Here is a 12,660-nt window from a genome sequence, read left to right as displayed (position 1 = left end):
CGTGCTTGACAAAAGGGACGTCCCCTCGCTCTACAAAAGAGACGTCCCCTCGCTCGTGCCCCCGTCTGGAAGAGTAAGGCGTGGCCTGCGCCAGGAGATACAAGGTGCTCACGAGAAAATATAACTACGACAACTTCGCGCTAAGCTTGTGAGTGAGCTAGCTTTAATTTTACATGGCTGCTACCACTGGTGCTAGCGAAAAATACATTTGAAGATAGCTGGTGGCCATATGTTTTACGACAGGGCCATCACCAAGTCAGCGAGGGGTGATGCGGCAATCTGAAGGGGGGGGGGGGGGGTAGGACATCCGGACGTCCCCCCTGGATGCGCACCTGACAACAATAATGCCATTTTTTTGCAATTGGAGAAAGGAAATGAGATTGAAGAATTGTATTTCTCCGGTTGTTCTGTCTCCGGCAATTGAACACTATAAACTGCCCTGGGTGCCAAGGGAGATGTTCCCTTCTAATATATTCTTCCTTATATTTACTGTAAACATGCTGCATAAACAATTCCCTTCCAAACTGCACTTAGTTTCAGAGGTCTGATCTCTAGTGCCCATGGATCACACCGCGTATAAGGCAAACAAAGGAGGAAAAAGCACTATAAACTTTCGATAAAAGCGAGCAGGTTTAGGGCGTTATATTGTAGTGTCCCTCGCACTTGTATAATCACGACATTCTGCCAAGGATACCGAATACATGTGCCCTTTAAGCAATCTAAGAATGTGAAGTTCATGGCTATATACTGCGGGATAGGTTTGGTATGGCGGTGTTCGCTGCACACGCGTAAAAAGTGGTATTGCCAACACAAGATTGCCTTAGGCAAAGTAAAGACATTGTGTAAGCACTTGCGACAGAACTAGGCACAAAAATCACACTTGTGCTCTTCGTTATCAGAAGCATCGAAGTACCAACCTGTCAAACTTTCTTGGGAGCTGAAGAAGTTTTTAAGCAACTCATCCTCCACTTCAGACCTTTTCATCACACATGCGACTTTTGAACAAGCACAATCAAGATTACTAAAACACTGGTTTTGTTTAAAACACGGAAGACCAACCGAAGTCATCGTCAGATCATACGGAGGAGAAGAACGGAGACCACACACTTCAGTTTCCAACTCACTGAGTGCCTCGCGGGTTCGAAGCAACGCTGGTTCAATTTTGTTCATCGCACTCACAGCCGCATTGGCCAGCTCCCTCCAATAGTCCCGTTCCGCGACTACGTCTTCAAGCTTCAGTTCCAGTTTAGCCGTACGGATGTCATCCATACGTCTCCCCAAGCTATCACGTTGCTCTTGAATAGCAGGACGCGAAACTCTGACGTTTTGGAAACGAGGCTGAAGACAGTTGGGAATCACTCTGTTATTGATGTCTCTGATTGCTTCAGTAGTCGTGTAGGAAGCAACATATTTAACCGTTGAAGGCGAGTTCGTATTACTGGCTGTATTTACCTTCATAGATCGCCGCGCACCCTTGAGCTTGATAAGTCGGTTTACAACGTTCTGGAAAAATGGTGCACTAGGTGAGTTCTGTACCACTGGTTGCTGCTTGGTCTGCGTGCGTTGCTGGCACAAACACGCCGTTGTAAAGAAGTCACAGGAGCTACAGCAGAGGATTTCCGTATTTTCGTCGGCGTTGTCTTCCTTGTCTGCGTCCGAGTTCAGATCCAGTGGTGAGAGAGCAAATGTTGCTTTCTTCCACAGCATCGTAGACAGTCAGTTTCTTCCTTGAAGTACTTTCCAAGAGTAGAACACTGCACCTTTAGCCACAACTTCACTTGCGATATTCGGGCAGGGCACTTTTGCATACAAAGCCAACGGTTTGCTGTGATCAAGGCTCTCAACAAAGCAAATGCTGCCGCGAGTGTTCAAGAGATTTACACGGAGCGACTTCCCTCCTTTACACTGAATCTGAGATGTCGCGTCTGGCCAGGTCTAGGTATTCGCAGTAGGGGAGAGAATGTGGTGCGATGAGAAGGCAAGGGTTTGACAAACTGGTTTGTCTCGCTTGTGATACTCTAGTTCGTGTGACTCAGTTGTTGCGCTAATCCAAACAACGCAACTCGAGGCGTCGCGTTTTGACTTAGTAGTGCCTTCTTCGCAATACTAGGATCACGCAACGCACTTCCAAGGGGCAGTGCACACACACAAACGAAATTATCTAAGCGAGCTTGACACAAAACGTGAAGTGTGGAAGTGAAAGAAGCGACACGACGCCGAATTGTCTTTACGTAGAAGATGCCGCCGTCTGTCGTCCCAAAGAGCAAAACTGTTGCGACGCCTTCCTAGTTCTCGGACGACGTATGAAAACGAGAGGAAAGGGGCAGGGAGAGAATGGCGTTGCGGAAGTTAATGTTGCAGACACTATAAAATGCTTAGCATATCCGCTGAGCAGTCACACCGCTCCAAACTGCTTGTCTCCCTTTAACACAAGTACACAAGTCTTAGGAGGTAGTAAAGCAGTTTTGCCGTTTAAACGTATAACCAAAGGAAAAATGATTGCCAAGGTAAGTACGTTTTTTTCCAGAAAACCAATTTGTTGCACATCAGTGTTTTACAGAAAGCTTCTGAGCGTGGAAGTTTAGGTTATATATAAGGATATGTACTGCTTCGTTGGGTTCGTTTCCTAGGAATGCTGTCAACTATTCTAGATTTCGGCTACATTAAAGCAGGAATATGCCTTCTTCTGTGGAATAAGTCTGTAAGCAAAGCAAAATAATATTTATCTGTTGCTTCATGCACGTTTGAAGGAGAATAATGCTTTGTGTATAATAGTAAAACTATGACGCAGGGGTAAATCATACGCCACATGTAGGGAACACGCCGAAAAGATTGGAATGACCAGGTTGAAATACTGTGGCCTTTACTTTTCCATTATACTTGTCATTGCAATGCCTAAACTTCCGTGGACATTTACTCGGACGAGTGTAAAGTGTATTATACATAATCATATCATTGTTCCCCACTTCAGATCCTGGTCGCTACCCTTATCCCTGTTGTCCTCTCTGAGGGTCCATTTGGACCACAGGGCCGCTTCCTCGGTGGCTTTCGCGGACCTCTTGTAGGAGCAGCCGCCACCCCAGGCATCTCCTCGATCGAGCCAGTCTACGTACGCATGCACTACACATGTTATTGTTTACATCTATATTACAGTTTTGTCTAAATACACGAGGTGGTATTTGGGTCGGTTGTCCATCAATAGTTTGAAAATGTCTGCATGCAGTCACTTATTCAATCATGAAGTGGCAAAGCCTGCAATGCCCGTTGCAGAAGATTTCATTCGGCATCAGTTTACATCAGCTATTCCATTCCCATTAAGACATATTTCGCTCTGTACGAGTGCACCACGTTATTTAGTGTTTTTATTGTTTACACGTCTTTATTCGCATTTTTGTCTTTAAAGGCCTGCGGTTTTAGATGAAACTGATTATTTACATCAACTATGAAGTAACACAGCATTTACTGCCATAACATTGGTTCTTTAACTGTCTTGTGACTGGCGCACCATGGCCTTTGTCGCTTTTGCATCATTAAACCAGAATTAACTAACGAAAGGCCTGCGGTGAATTGGTTTGGGAAGTGGCAGAAGCGAAAACGAAAGGGAGGCAATGGTGACAGAGGAGACTTAATTATCTACCCCATTGGTTCTGATGCTGTCGCTGGTATGCCCTGGATAAACAAGCCTGGTTCCAGTGGCTGGAGCCTCAGGATCATTCATACAGTGACCGCCATAGCTCGTTGGTGGTCGCAGCGCTGCTGTGCCTCGGTAGTGCCTAGGTCTGTAGCGAGGTCGGTTGCCATTCCGTTTTGAGCGAAGCAAGGGCCCTTTGCCTGGGGCCAGAACAGAGCGGGCAGTCCCAGAATGGGACTGCCGGCTCTGTTCACCGTTCGAGGTCCGCCCGGGTGTTGCAGGTGCTGCAGGTACCACTAGCGAACATGTCAGGCCACGATGGTTTTCCTTTAGGCGAAAACGCTGCACAAGGAAGGTAGTAAGGAGGGTTCCAGTGTGTACCAGCGGAAACAGAAGCTTCTGCCGATCAGTAGCAGCCTGGGAGGGAAGGGGAGGAATGTCCACGGGGTTGGATGTAGTGAGAAGGTAGCTGCGCCGCTGTCGTTTGGGTTCGGCTATTGCTTCCATGGGATCGTACCACTGACTGTGTATTTCCGTGTCTTCAGATACGGTGTTCAGTAATTGTTCGGATGGTTTCGACTGCACGGATAGTAGCATGGCGTGCGCTAGTCGGTGGGCCCGTTCATTTCCTGGTATGCCAATGTTCCCTGGGATCCACTGTAACTGAAAATCATGGTCTTGGTCACGCAGACGACACACGTGGAGGCGGAGTTGTTCGACCACAGCGGTGGTTGTGCGAGTGTTCTTACAAGCTCTAAATGCATCTTGAGAGTGGCACAAAGTAACTGCGCTTAACTAAACAGACGCAATATGCTCCCATAACGAAAAGGCGTTTAGTGAAACTGCTGCAATACTGCAATGCCGGAAAGCATCTTCTTGTTCTTCAAGCACAGAGTGAGTATGTTTTTGCGCCACACAGACGGGATGATGGAACGGCAATACAAAAACAATACTGGCGATTGTTACAGGAGCACTTCCTCTTCGGCTAATTTTTTATACTTAGCTATTCGAAGAGGAGAGGAAAGATTGTTTTTTTCTCGCCGAGATCAAGCATAACAGTATGGAATTGATAGGTTATGCGCTTCGTAGGCTAACCTGTATTTTCTTGAAACTACAGCCGCCGCAGCCATACAGCTTCGGCTACGATAACGTGGACGAGTTCGGCACGCAGTCCTACCACAAGGAGCAGGGTGACGCCAACAACGTGAAGACCGGAACGTACGGCTACCGCGACGCCAGCGGCATCTACCGACGGGTGTCATACGTGGCTGACGCCAATGGCTTCCGCGCCACCGTCGACACCAACGAACCGGGAACGGCCCCGGGCTACAGCGCTGATGCCGTCTTCAATGCCAAACCGGTCGTTGTTCCTGCTGCGGCAAAGTCGGCGTCAGCTCCCGTCCCTGCCTACGCTGCTCCAGTTGCATTCAACCAGGCTCCCTGGTCTGGCTGAAGGCTGACGGGCACGCTTAACTCCAAATAATGTTGACTTGATGAGCGCCTGTTCCTAAATAAAGCTGGATTATTAGACCATCAGAGATTTTGTAGAATTTTTTGTTGGTATGAAGCTACAAATATTTGGACAGCTGGTGAGATAGAAACGTGCGCGTGATCATTACTCTCAGCACGACAAAACGCTGAGAGAGTTGGCAAGCTTATGAGTTATAATAAAGTATTAAGCAAGTAACCGTTTTGAGCATAAGTGATGACATCATACATTAAATAACATGCATCTGTATTGGTTCTACATAAATTGAATGCTAACTTTGTGCGACGCGAAAGTAAGCCTATGGCTGGCGATAACACACGTGGCGTAATAAGTTGTGGTATCTCACAGTAATCACTTCATAATCCGATGTAATATAGAAAAACTGAGAAGTAGTACCGGAGTTCGTTTGTCTAGGATAAAACAGAGACGCCGTCTGCTCGTTCAACATCGTTTTTTAATGAATGGGTGTTGGGCTCTACAAAACCAAACGCATCTTTTCGATTGTGAATCCAATTTTAGCGATAGCATTTATACACGGCAAACATACGTCACAAAAGAAATATTCGAGGTCACCGTATTTGTTTCTACGAGGCCAGATATTCGAGTGAAATCAATTGATGATTTGCTAGTTTCAACAAAAACAAAGTGATGAAACTCCTACACGTCAACTGCGTTTTACATAATGACACCAACGAAACAAGGAAAATAACTATTACGGTTTGCCTCTGGCTCTCAAAAAAAGTCCGGTCGTATTTATTCACTTTTATTATGAATGGCGATAGCACGAATTTCCTCCGTATATCGGTGAAAATTCCGTTCTGTAAGTCTAGGCTGAGCTATTGTTAATTGCCAAGTTAGTGCCATTACTAAACCTTGTACCTATTATAATAACAGTGCAACATCCGACAGAGTATAGAAACAAGGAATTAAAGAACAAAAGCGCTGACACCCAACTGAGTGTTCATTACAAAGGGAACGTTATGCTATACGAAGTCATAATTTTTTTAATTTTTCGGTATTTTTCAAAATTGCCTGTGGCAGATAGCATAATTCTTGTCCTTGAGCTGGATTATTCGAAGAGGCGGACATTACTAGCATGAGAAATCGAAACACATAAAATAATAATGAAAAACATTCACTAAATACCTTCCTGATCAATTACATTAGGCCACATATGACAATTTACTAATCTTAGGTCGTGAGCCTGCAAGACGTATCAACTTAAAATGAATCTCCAGGAAGACGCCAGATTCGAGATATTATTTCTGAAAATGTGGGACGAAATACATGGGCGTTCCGAATACTTTTGGGCTTCAGTGAATAAAAGAGCGTATTTTTACCGAGGTAAGTGAAACGACAGTGCATGTTTAAGGCTAGTTTAATGTCTCATATTTGCAGTTCCTTTTCTGCTGTACGATCAAGCATTGGAATTGCCTCCCGTGTAACGTCGTGTCAGAGATGCGCGAACAACGGTTCGCCAGCATGTATTGAATGAGCAGAGCTGCGTTTGTGTCCTCTCGGCTGGAGATAGTGTTGTAAATATATATATATATATATATATATATATATATATATACAGACAATCAGCCTTCCGCCAGAACACCTGGTTTCCTTCTTCCTCCTTTTTCTCGCTCGTGGTCCGAGCGTTCAAGCCCCAGTGCGCATCTTTGTCTTCACATTCGGCTACGCTGCGGACCCGAAAAAAAGGACCGACTGTTCATTTTAAAATGGACCGTTCAATTGAAGCGCTGGAACCTTTTCTTGAGGCGTGACACGTGCACGGTGATGTTATTTCTTTTGCGCCTGCCGAGGCCGGCATCTGGAATTTGAGGTGCTCACGCGCCAGGTGTACTCTCCTATGCATTCAGTAATTGTGAAGGGCCCTTCAAACCTCGGTTTGAAGTTCAAGCCTCGGTTCAAACCTCGGTTGAAACCAGTCGTGGGTGAGCTAGTACAGAGGGCAAGGTAGGCAAATTTGCAGGCTCACCTGTAGGTGTCGGGACTGGCGTAGAAGTGGCCGTGGTGTCCTGGGCCAGGGTTGTAGAAGGGCAGAGCTAAACACGACCGTGGTCGATGGTGATGTGAATGTCGTCGAACAGCAAGAAGTCCGCCCCCATAATCATATCGGCAGGGAGGTCCTCGAAAACAGGAACGACTGGGATAAATTTTGTCTCGGCCGACGTCTGGACATGAATGTCGAGCATGCCCACTGGCATAGCGCTGCCTCCGAGTCCGTAGAGCGGGGGTTGCGTCCATGGGCGGAGGTGTCAGGAGCATGACGTAGGTGTAGCGCCGTCCTCGCAGCGCCAGTACCCACAAGCGCCAAGAGGTCCCCTATGCCTTCCACAAAGACCGGTAACAGGGGAGATTGGTAGGCCTGATAATGAATACGGGTTTTAGTCGACTGAGGGAAATCCTCGGCATTGTGACCAATACGACCGCAAGAGAAGCAGCCGCGTCGTGTGGAGGCGGTCGGTGAAGGTCCAGCCTCCGGCATACACACAGCAATACGAAGGCGAGTCATCTGGTGCAGTTCAGCTGCATTTGGACCAAAACATATAGTATGACGTTTCCGGAGGCTGAGCAGATAGGATGGCAGCATGCGTAGAGTCGAGCAAACCGTCGACCACATACTGGCGAGCAGCAGGAGAGAGCCAGGTCATGCCGTAGTCCTCGAGAAGCTTCACCTTTTCATACACGTAGAGAGCCATCGCTTCGGTTGGTGCTTGTTGGCGTGAGCGCATGCGCATGAAGCGATCGTCATAGGCAGAAGGGAGCTGGCTGAAAGCAGTCACGAAAGCTGCGCTCCATTCGGCCCAGGAAGTGTACGCAGAGCCCTCGTATCTGTGCCACGCCGTGGCGGCATCACGAAGCCGACTTTTCGCGAGCGACATGGTCGCGTCTTCCAGCCAGGCGTGTCTACGGGCCAATGAATGAATTGCGTGTATCTACAACGTTAGATCATCCTCGAAGCCACGAAACTCTGGAACTTCCAGGGGCGATGGTGAAGGAAGTGCGCTACGCGCAAGGGCTGTAGTGACGGATACCGCGACGTCTTCCAGGCACTTGGACAGCGCTGCTTTGGCCTGTGTGTACATACCGATTTCGCTGGAGGCCGCAGTTGATGGGTTACGGACAGCGTCCACCGACGACGCAGTAGGCGCTGGAGTCGTGGCAGCAGAATCCACGTCCAAGGGAGCGTGTACGGCGGCCCTTGGCGGTGAAGTGGTTTGCATAGCGACGGGATGTGAATCCATGACCTGAAGAGTTGGGACGAGAGGCGCGGTACCGACGAGATGCGAGGCCGAGGAACCGTGGGGCGCCGCGTCCGAGCGGGGCGGCCGGCGCTGAAGCAGGCGCCGCAAGATGCCGGAGCACGCGCCCGCTCAGCAACACAGTGGACGAGGACAGGTCGTCGAACAGAGGGCCGTTGAGCGGCTGCGTCATTGTAATGAAGAGAAGCAGACAGACCATCGGCCTTCCGCCAGAACGCCTGGTTTACTTCTGCCTCCTTTTCCTCGCTCGCGGTCCGAGCGCTCAAGCCCCAGCGCGCATCGTTGTCATCATAATATATACAGGGTGTCCCAGCTATCACGCAGCACGATTTAAAAAGAGAGGAACTGCATTACGCAAAGCCAACCTAGTGCGTATTGTTTCCAAGTACAGTGGAGTAGTCTCCAGTAATGTTTTGGTTACTGATATTTAATTTATTAATTGTTATTAATTATTAACTCGAGAAGTACTGTCCTAGTTATCAAAGTGTCAATGAGAAAGTTATAGAGCAACATGAAAAACTCCCGATACAGCTTTCTGTTGCTCAATACGTGCTACATAAATGTGTTTTTCCGAGTGGGAAAGAAGCCCGCGAATACACGCAGAATTGCCGCACGACTGGCCGCTCGAGGCACTTTACGTGTATGCCCGGGCTTCTTTCATGCTCGGAAAAACACTTTTACGGAGCACGTCTTGAGCAACGGAAAGCTGTATCGAGAGTTTTTCATGTTGCTCTACAACTTGTTCATTGACACTTTGATAATTAAGATAGTACATCTCGAGTTAGATACTTAATTACAATAATTATTAAATCTCAATAACGAAAAAAATGTACCACCGTACTGTAAACCATACGCACTAGGTTTGCTTCGCGTAACGCCGTTCCCCCTTTTTTTAATCGTGCTGCGTGATAGCCGGGACACCCTGTATATGTACACACACTATATATATATATATATATATATAGAAAATATGAGACATTAAACTAGCCTTAAACATGCACTGTCGTTTCACTTACCTCGGTAAAAATACGCTCTTTTATTCACTGAAGCCCAAAAGTATTCGGAACGCCCATGTATTTCGTCCCACATTTTCAGAAATAATATCTCGAATCTGGCGTCTTCCTGGAGATTCATTTTAAGTTGATACGTCTTGCAGGCTCACGACCTAAGATTAGTAAATTGTCATATGTGGCCTAATGTAATTGATCAGGAAGGTATTTAGTGAATTTTTTTCATTATTATTTTATGTGTTTCGATTTCTCATGCTAGTAATGTCCGCCTCTTCGAATAATCCAGCTCAAGGATTTATATATATATATATATATATATATATATATATATATATGTACATATACAGGGTGTCCCAGCTATCACGCAGCATGATTAAAAAAAGGGGGAACGGCGTTACGCGAAGCAAACCTAGTGCGTATGGTTTACAGTACGGTGGTACATTTTTTTCGTTATTGAGATTTCATAATTATTGTAATTAAGTATCTAACTCGAGATGTACTATCTTAATTATCATAGTGTCAATGAACAAGTTGTAGAGCAACATGAAAAACTCCCGATACAGCTTTCCGTTGCTCAAGACGTGCTCCGTAATAGTGTTTATATATATATATATATATATATATATATATATATTGTAAGACGACGCCCGGGACGAAGGCAGAGCTCTTGTATTCTCACACAGCACGAGACAACCCACGAACACCAACCCGACAAAATGATGGTGATTATGAGGATGGGTATATACACATGAAGACGATGATGAACTGCACAGTTAGCGCTCACACTAACTTCCCCCCCTCACGAAAGCGCCGGTAAGGCTGCGAGTCAGAAACGGTCGGAACGCCGAAGATACGGCTTCAGGCGAGAGACGTGAACAATTTCAGTGCTGCGGCAACGGCGGTCAGTAACCGAGTTAACAGGAGCTACGCGATAGTTCACGGCAGATGTTCTTTCAAGCACGGTATATGGGCCGTGATACCTATGAAGAAATTTTTCTCAGAGCCCTGGCACTCGAACAGGTGTCCACAGGAGCACTTCGTCGCCTGGGCGGAACGAAATGACACGACGGGTCGCATCACAGCGGACTTGCCTCTTGTCCTAAATGGTCGCGGTGTGGGCGAGCGCAATTTCGCGGCAGTGGGCGACCCGGACTCCTCTGGTAGAGATGTGGATGGAAAAGAAGGCGTAGAGAGAAAGGTGGTGTCCAAAACAAAAGACGGTGCACGGCCGTACACGAGGAAAAAGGGACTGTAGTTTGGTGTGCGTTGAACGGCAGTATTATATGCAAACGTGACGAAAGGAAGTATAGTGGCCCAGTTTGTGTGGTCGGGTTTCACATACATGGAGGTCATGTCAGACATAGTTCGATGCAAACGCTCGGTAAGACCATTGGTCTGGTGATGGTACGCAGAGGTGGTCTTATGGATGGTGTTTGAGGCTTGCAGGACTTCAGCAAGGACATGGGAAAGAAATGTCTTGCCACGGTCACTTAGAAGAACACCAGGCGCACCGTGGCACAAGATAATGGCTTGCAGGACAAACTCGGCGACCTCAGAGGCCGCACCAGAAGGAAGAGCTGCCGTCTCAGCTTAGCGAGTGAGATGGTCCATGGCGGCGACAATCCAGCGGTGACCCGCGGGAGTAAGCGGAAGGGGTGCGTATAAGTCGATGCCCACGAATTCAAAGGGAACGGACGGGCACGGCAATGGTTGTAAAGGGCCGGCAGAAAGAGAGGTCGAACGTTTTCGATGTTGGCATCACGCACACGAACTGACGTACTTGGCAACACTAGTAGACAGGCCAGGCCAGAAACAGCGAGTCTTAATGCGGTGCGGTGACGGACCAAATAGGCCCAGCTGGCGGAGCTGAGGTGGTGGCAGCAGTGGATGCGGTGCTTTGTGCCATGACTGGTGTTGGCGAGCACAACCGTCGACCAGAGCGGAACTCCAGGGGTGACCGGTAGAGCAAGAGGACGGGGATATCAACGCACGCTCCACCACTTGTGAGACGACGCCCGGGACGAAGGCAGAGCTCTTGCATTCTCACACAGCGCGAGATAGCCCACGAACACCAACCCGACAAAATGATGATGATTGTGAGGATGGGTGTATACACATGAAGACGATGATGAACTGCACAGTTAGCGCTCACAATATATATCTATATATATAACGCCGCACAGGAGGAGTGTAGAAGAGGAAGTGGACGCGGCGCGATGTTTTTGGCTAATAGGCTGTTTCGGCCCGTCCCATCTCTTGTCTACGCCTTTCACTGTAACTAAATCCATTCTTCATCCGTAACAAGTGGTGTAGGTGCTGGGTGCTGGACGCCCTAGACAACCCAGTCCTCTAAGATCTTCTAAGAAGCAGACGCCTGGCCGGACTCCCACCAGAGCCAACAAGCATGGCCACTGCCCAAGCATGCCGCTCAACGAGCACCAACGAAGAGGGCATCGATCAAGTCAGCCAGCGACCAAGGCCACCTAGCTACTGGTCGCCGGAACCACGCATATTGTCAGGTAGAGCAGTTGACGGGGATGACTGGCTAAGGCAAGTGCTATGAAAGAGTACGCCGCCATAACGGGTGGAGCACGCAAGCGCAGCTTGTGAACGTTGCACTTTTTCTCGCTGGCACCTGACGACTTTGGTTTGACAATCATGAACGCGTGCTGACCACTTGGGAGACCTTTATCCAGGAATTGAAAGCCTGCTTTGGTGACTCCAATTCCAAAAAGAAGACAGCAAAACGCACGTTCTCGCGCAGAGCCCAACTGCCAGGCGAAACGTGTACAACGTATATTGAAAAAATATTGAAGCTATGTGGAATTGTAAACGCGAATATATCCGATGAAGACAAAGTGGGACATGTGTTAAAAGGCATCGCTGAAGACGTCTACAAGTTTTCTAATCACGAAAGAAAACCTGAGCACCTCGTCCGATTTCAGGCAGCAGTGTCGCGCAGTTGATGCTTTGAAGACCCGAAGGATCTTACCCAAGTTCGGGGCGCTTGGACAACGTCACTGCAGTTGCAAGTATAAGGACGTCGCTGCCGATGACATCGCCTCGATCGTGCGTCGAGTGGTTCAAGAGGAGCTAAAGCGACTTTCAGGGAGCAGACGCTGCTTATCAGTGCGCCTTCACAATAGCATTCCCGAACCACCAACCTGGTCGCGAGAACGTCGCATCGAGCGCCGACCGCCATCTGAGGAACCACATTTAACCAACCCCAGCTTTCCGTCTCTCCCGGCAACTCTC

The 12,660-nt window shown here is 48.0% G+C and overlaps 1 protein-coding gene across 1 annotated transcript; it reads left to right on the top strand.

Moving 5' to 3' along the window:
- Positions 1-2,495: 2,495 nt before the first annotated feature.
- Positions 2,496-5,097, top strand: LOC119440143 (cuticle protein 10.9). Its single transcript, XM_037705081.2, has 3 exons — positions 2,496-2,507; positions 2,972-3,109; positions 4,749-5,097. The coding sequence occupies exons 1-3, from the start codon at positions 2,496-2,498 to the stop codon at positions 5,082-5,084; spliced, it is 486 nt and encodes a 161-aa protein (XP_037561009.1). The 3' UTR covers positions 5,085-5,097.
- Positions 5,098-12,660: the final 7,563 nt, after the last annotated feature.

Source organism: Dermacentor silvarum, chromosome 2 (genome assembly GCF_013339745.2).
Source record: "Dermacentor silvarum isolate Dsil-2018 chromosome 2, BIME_Dsil_1.4, whole genome shotgun sequence".
Lineage (NCBI taxonomy): Eukaryota > Metazoa > Arthropoda > Arachnida > Ixodida > Ixodidae > Dermacentor > Dermacentor silvarum.
This window is presented reverse-complemented; position numbering and strand designations above follow the sequence as displayed.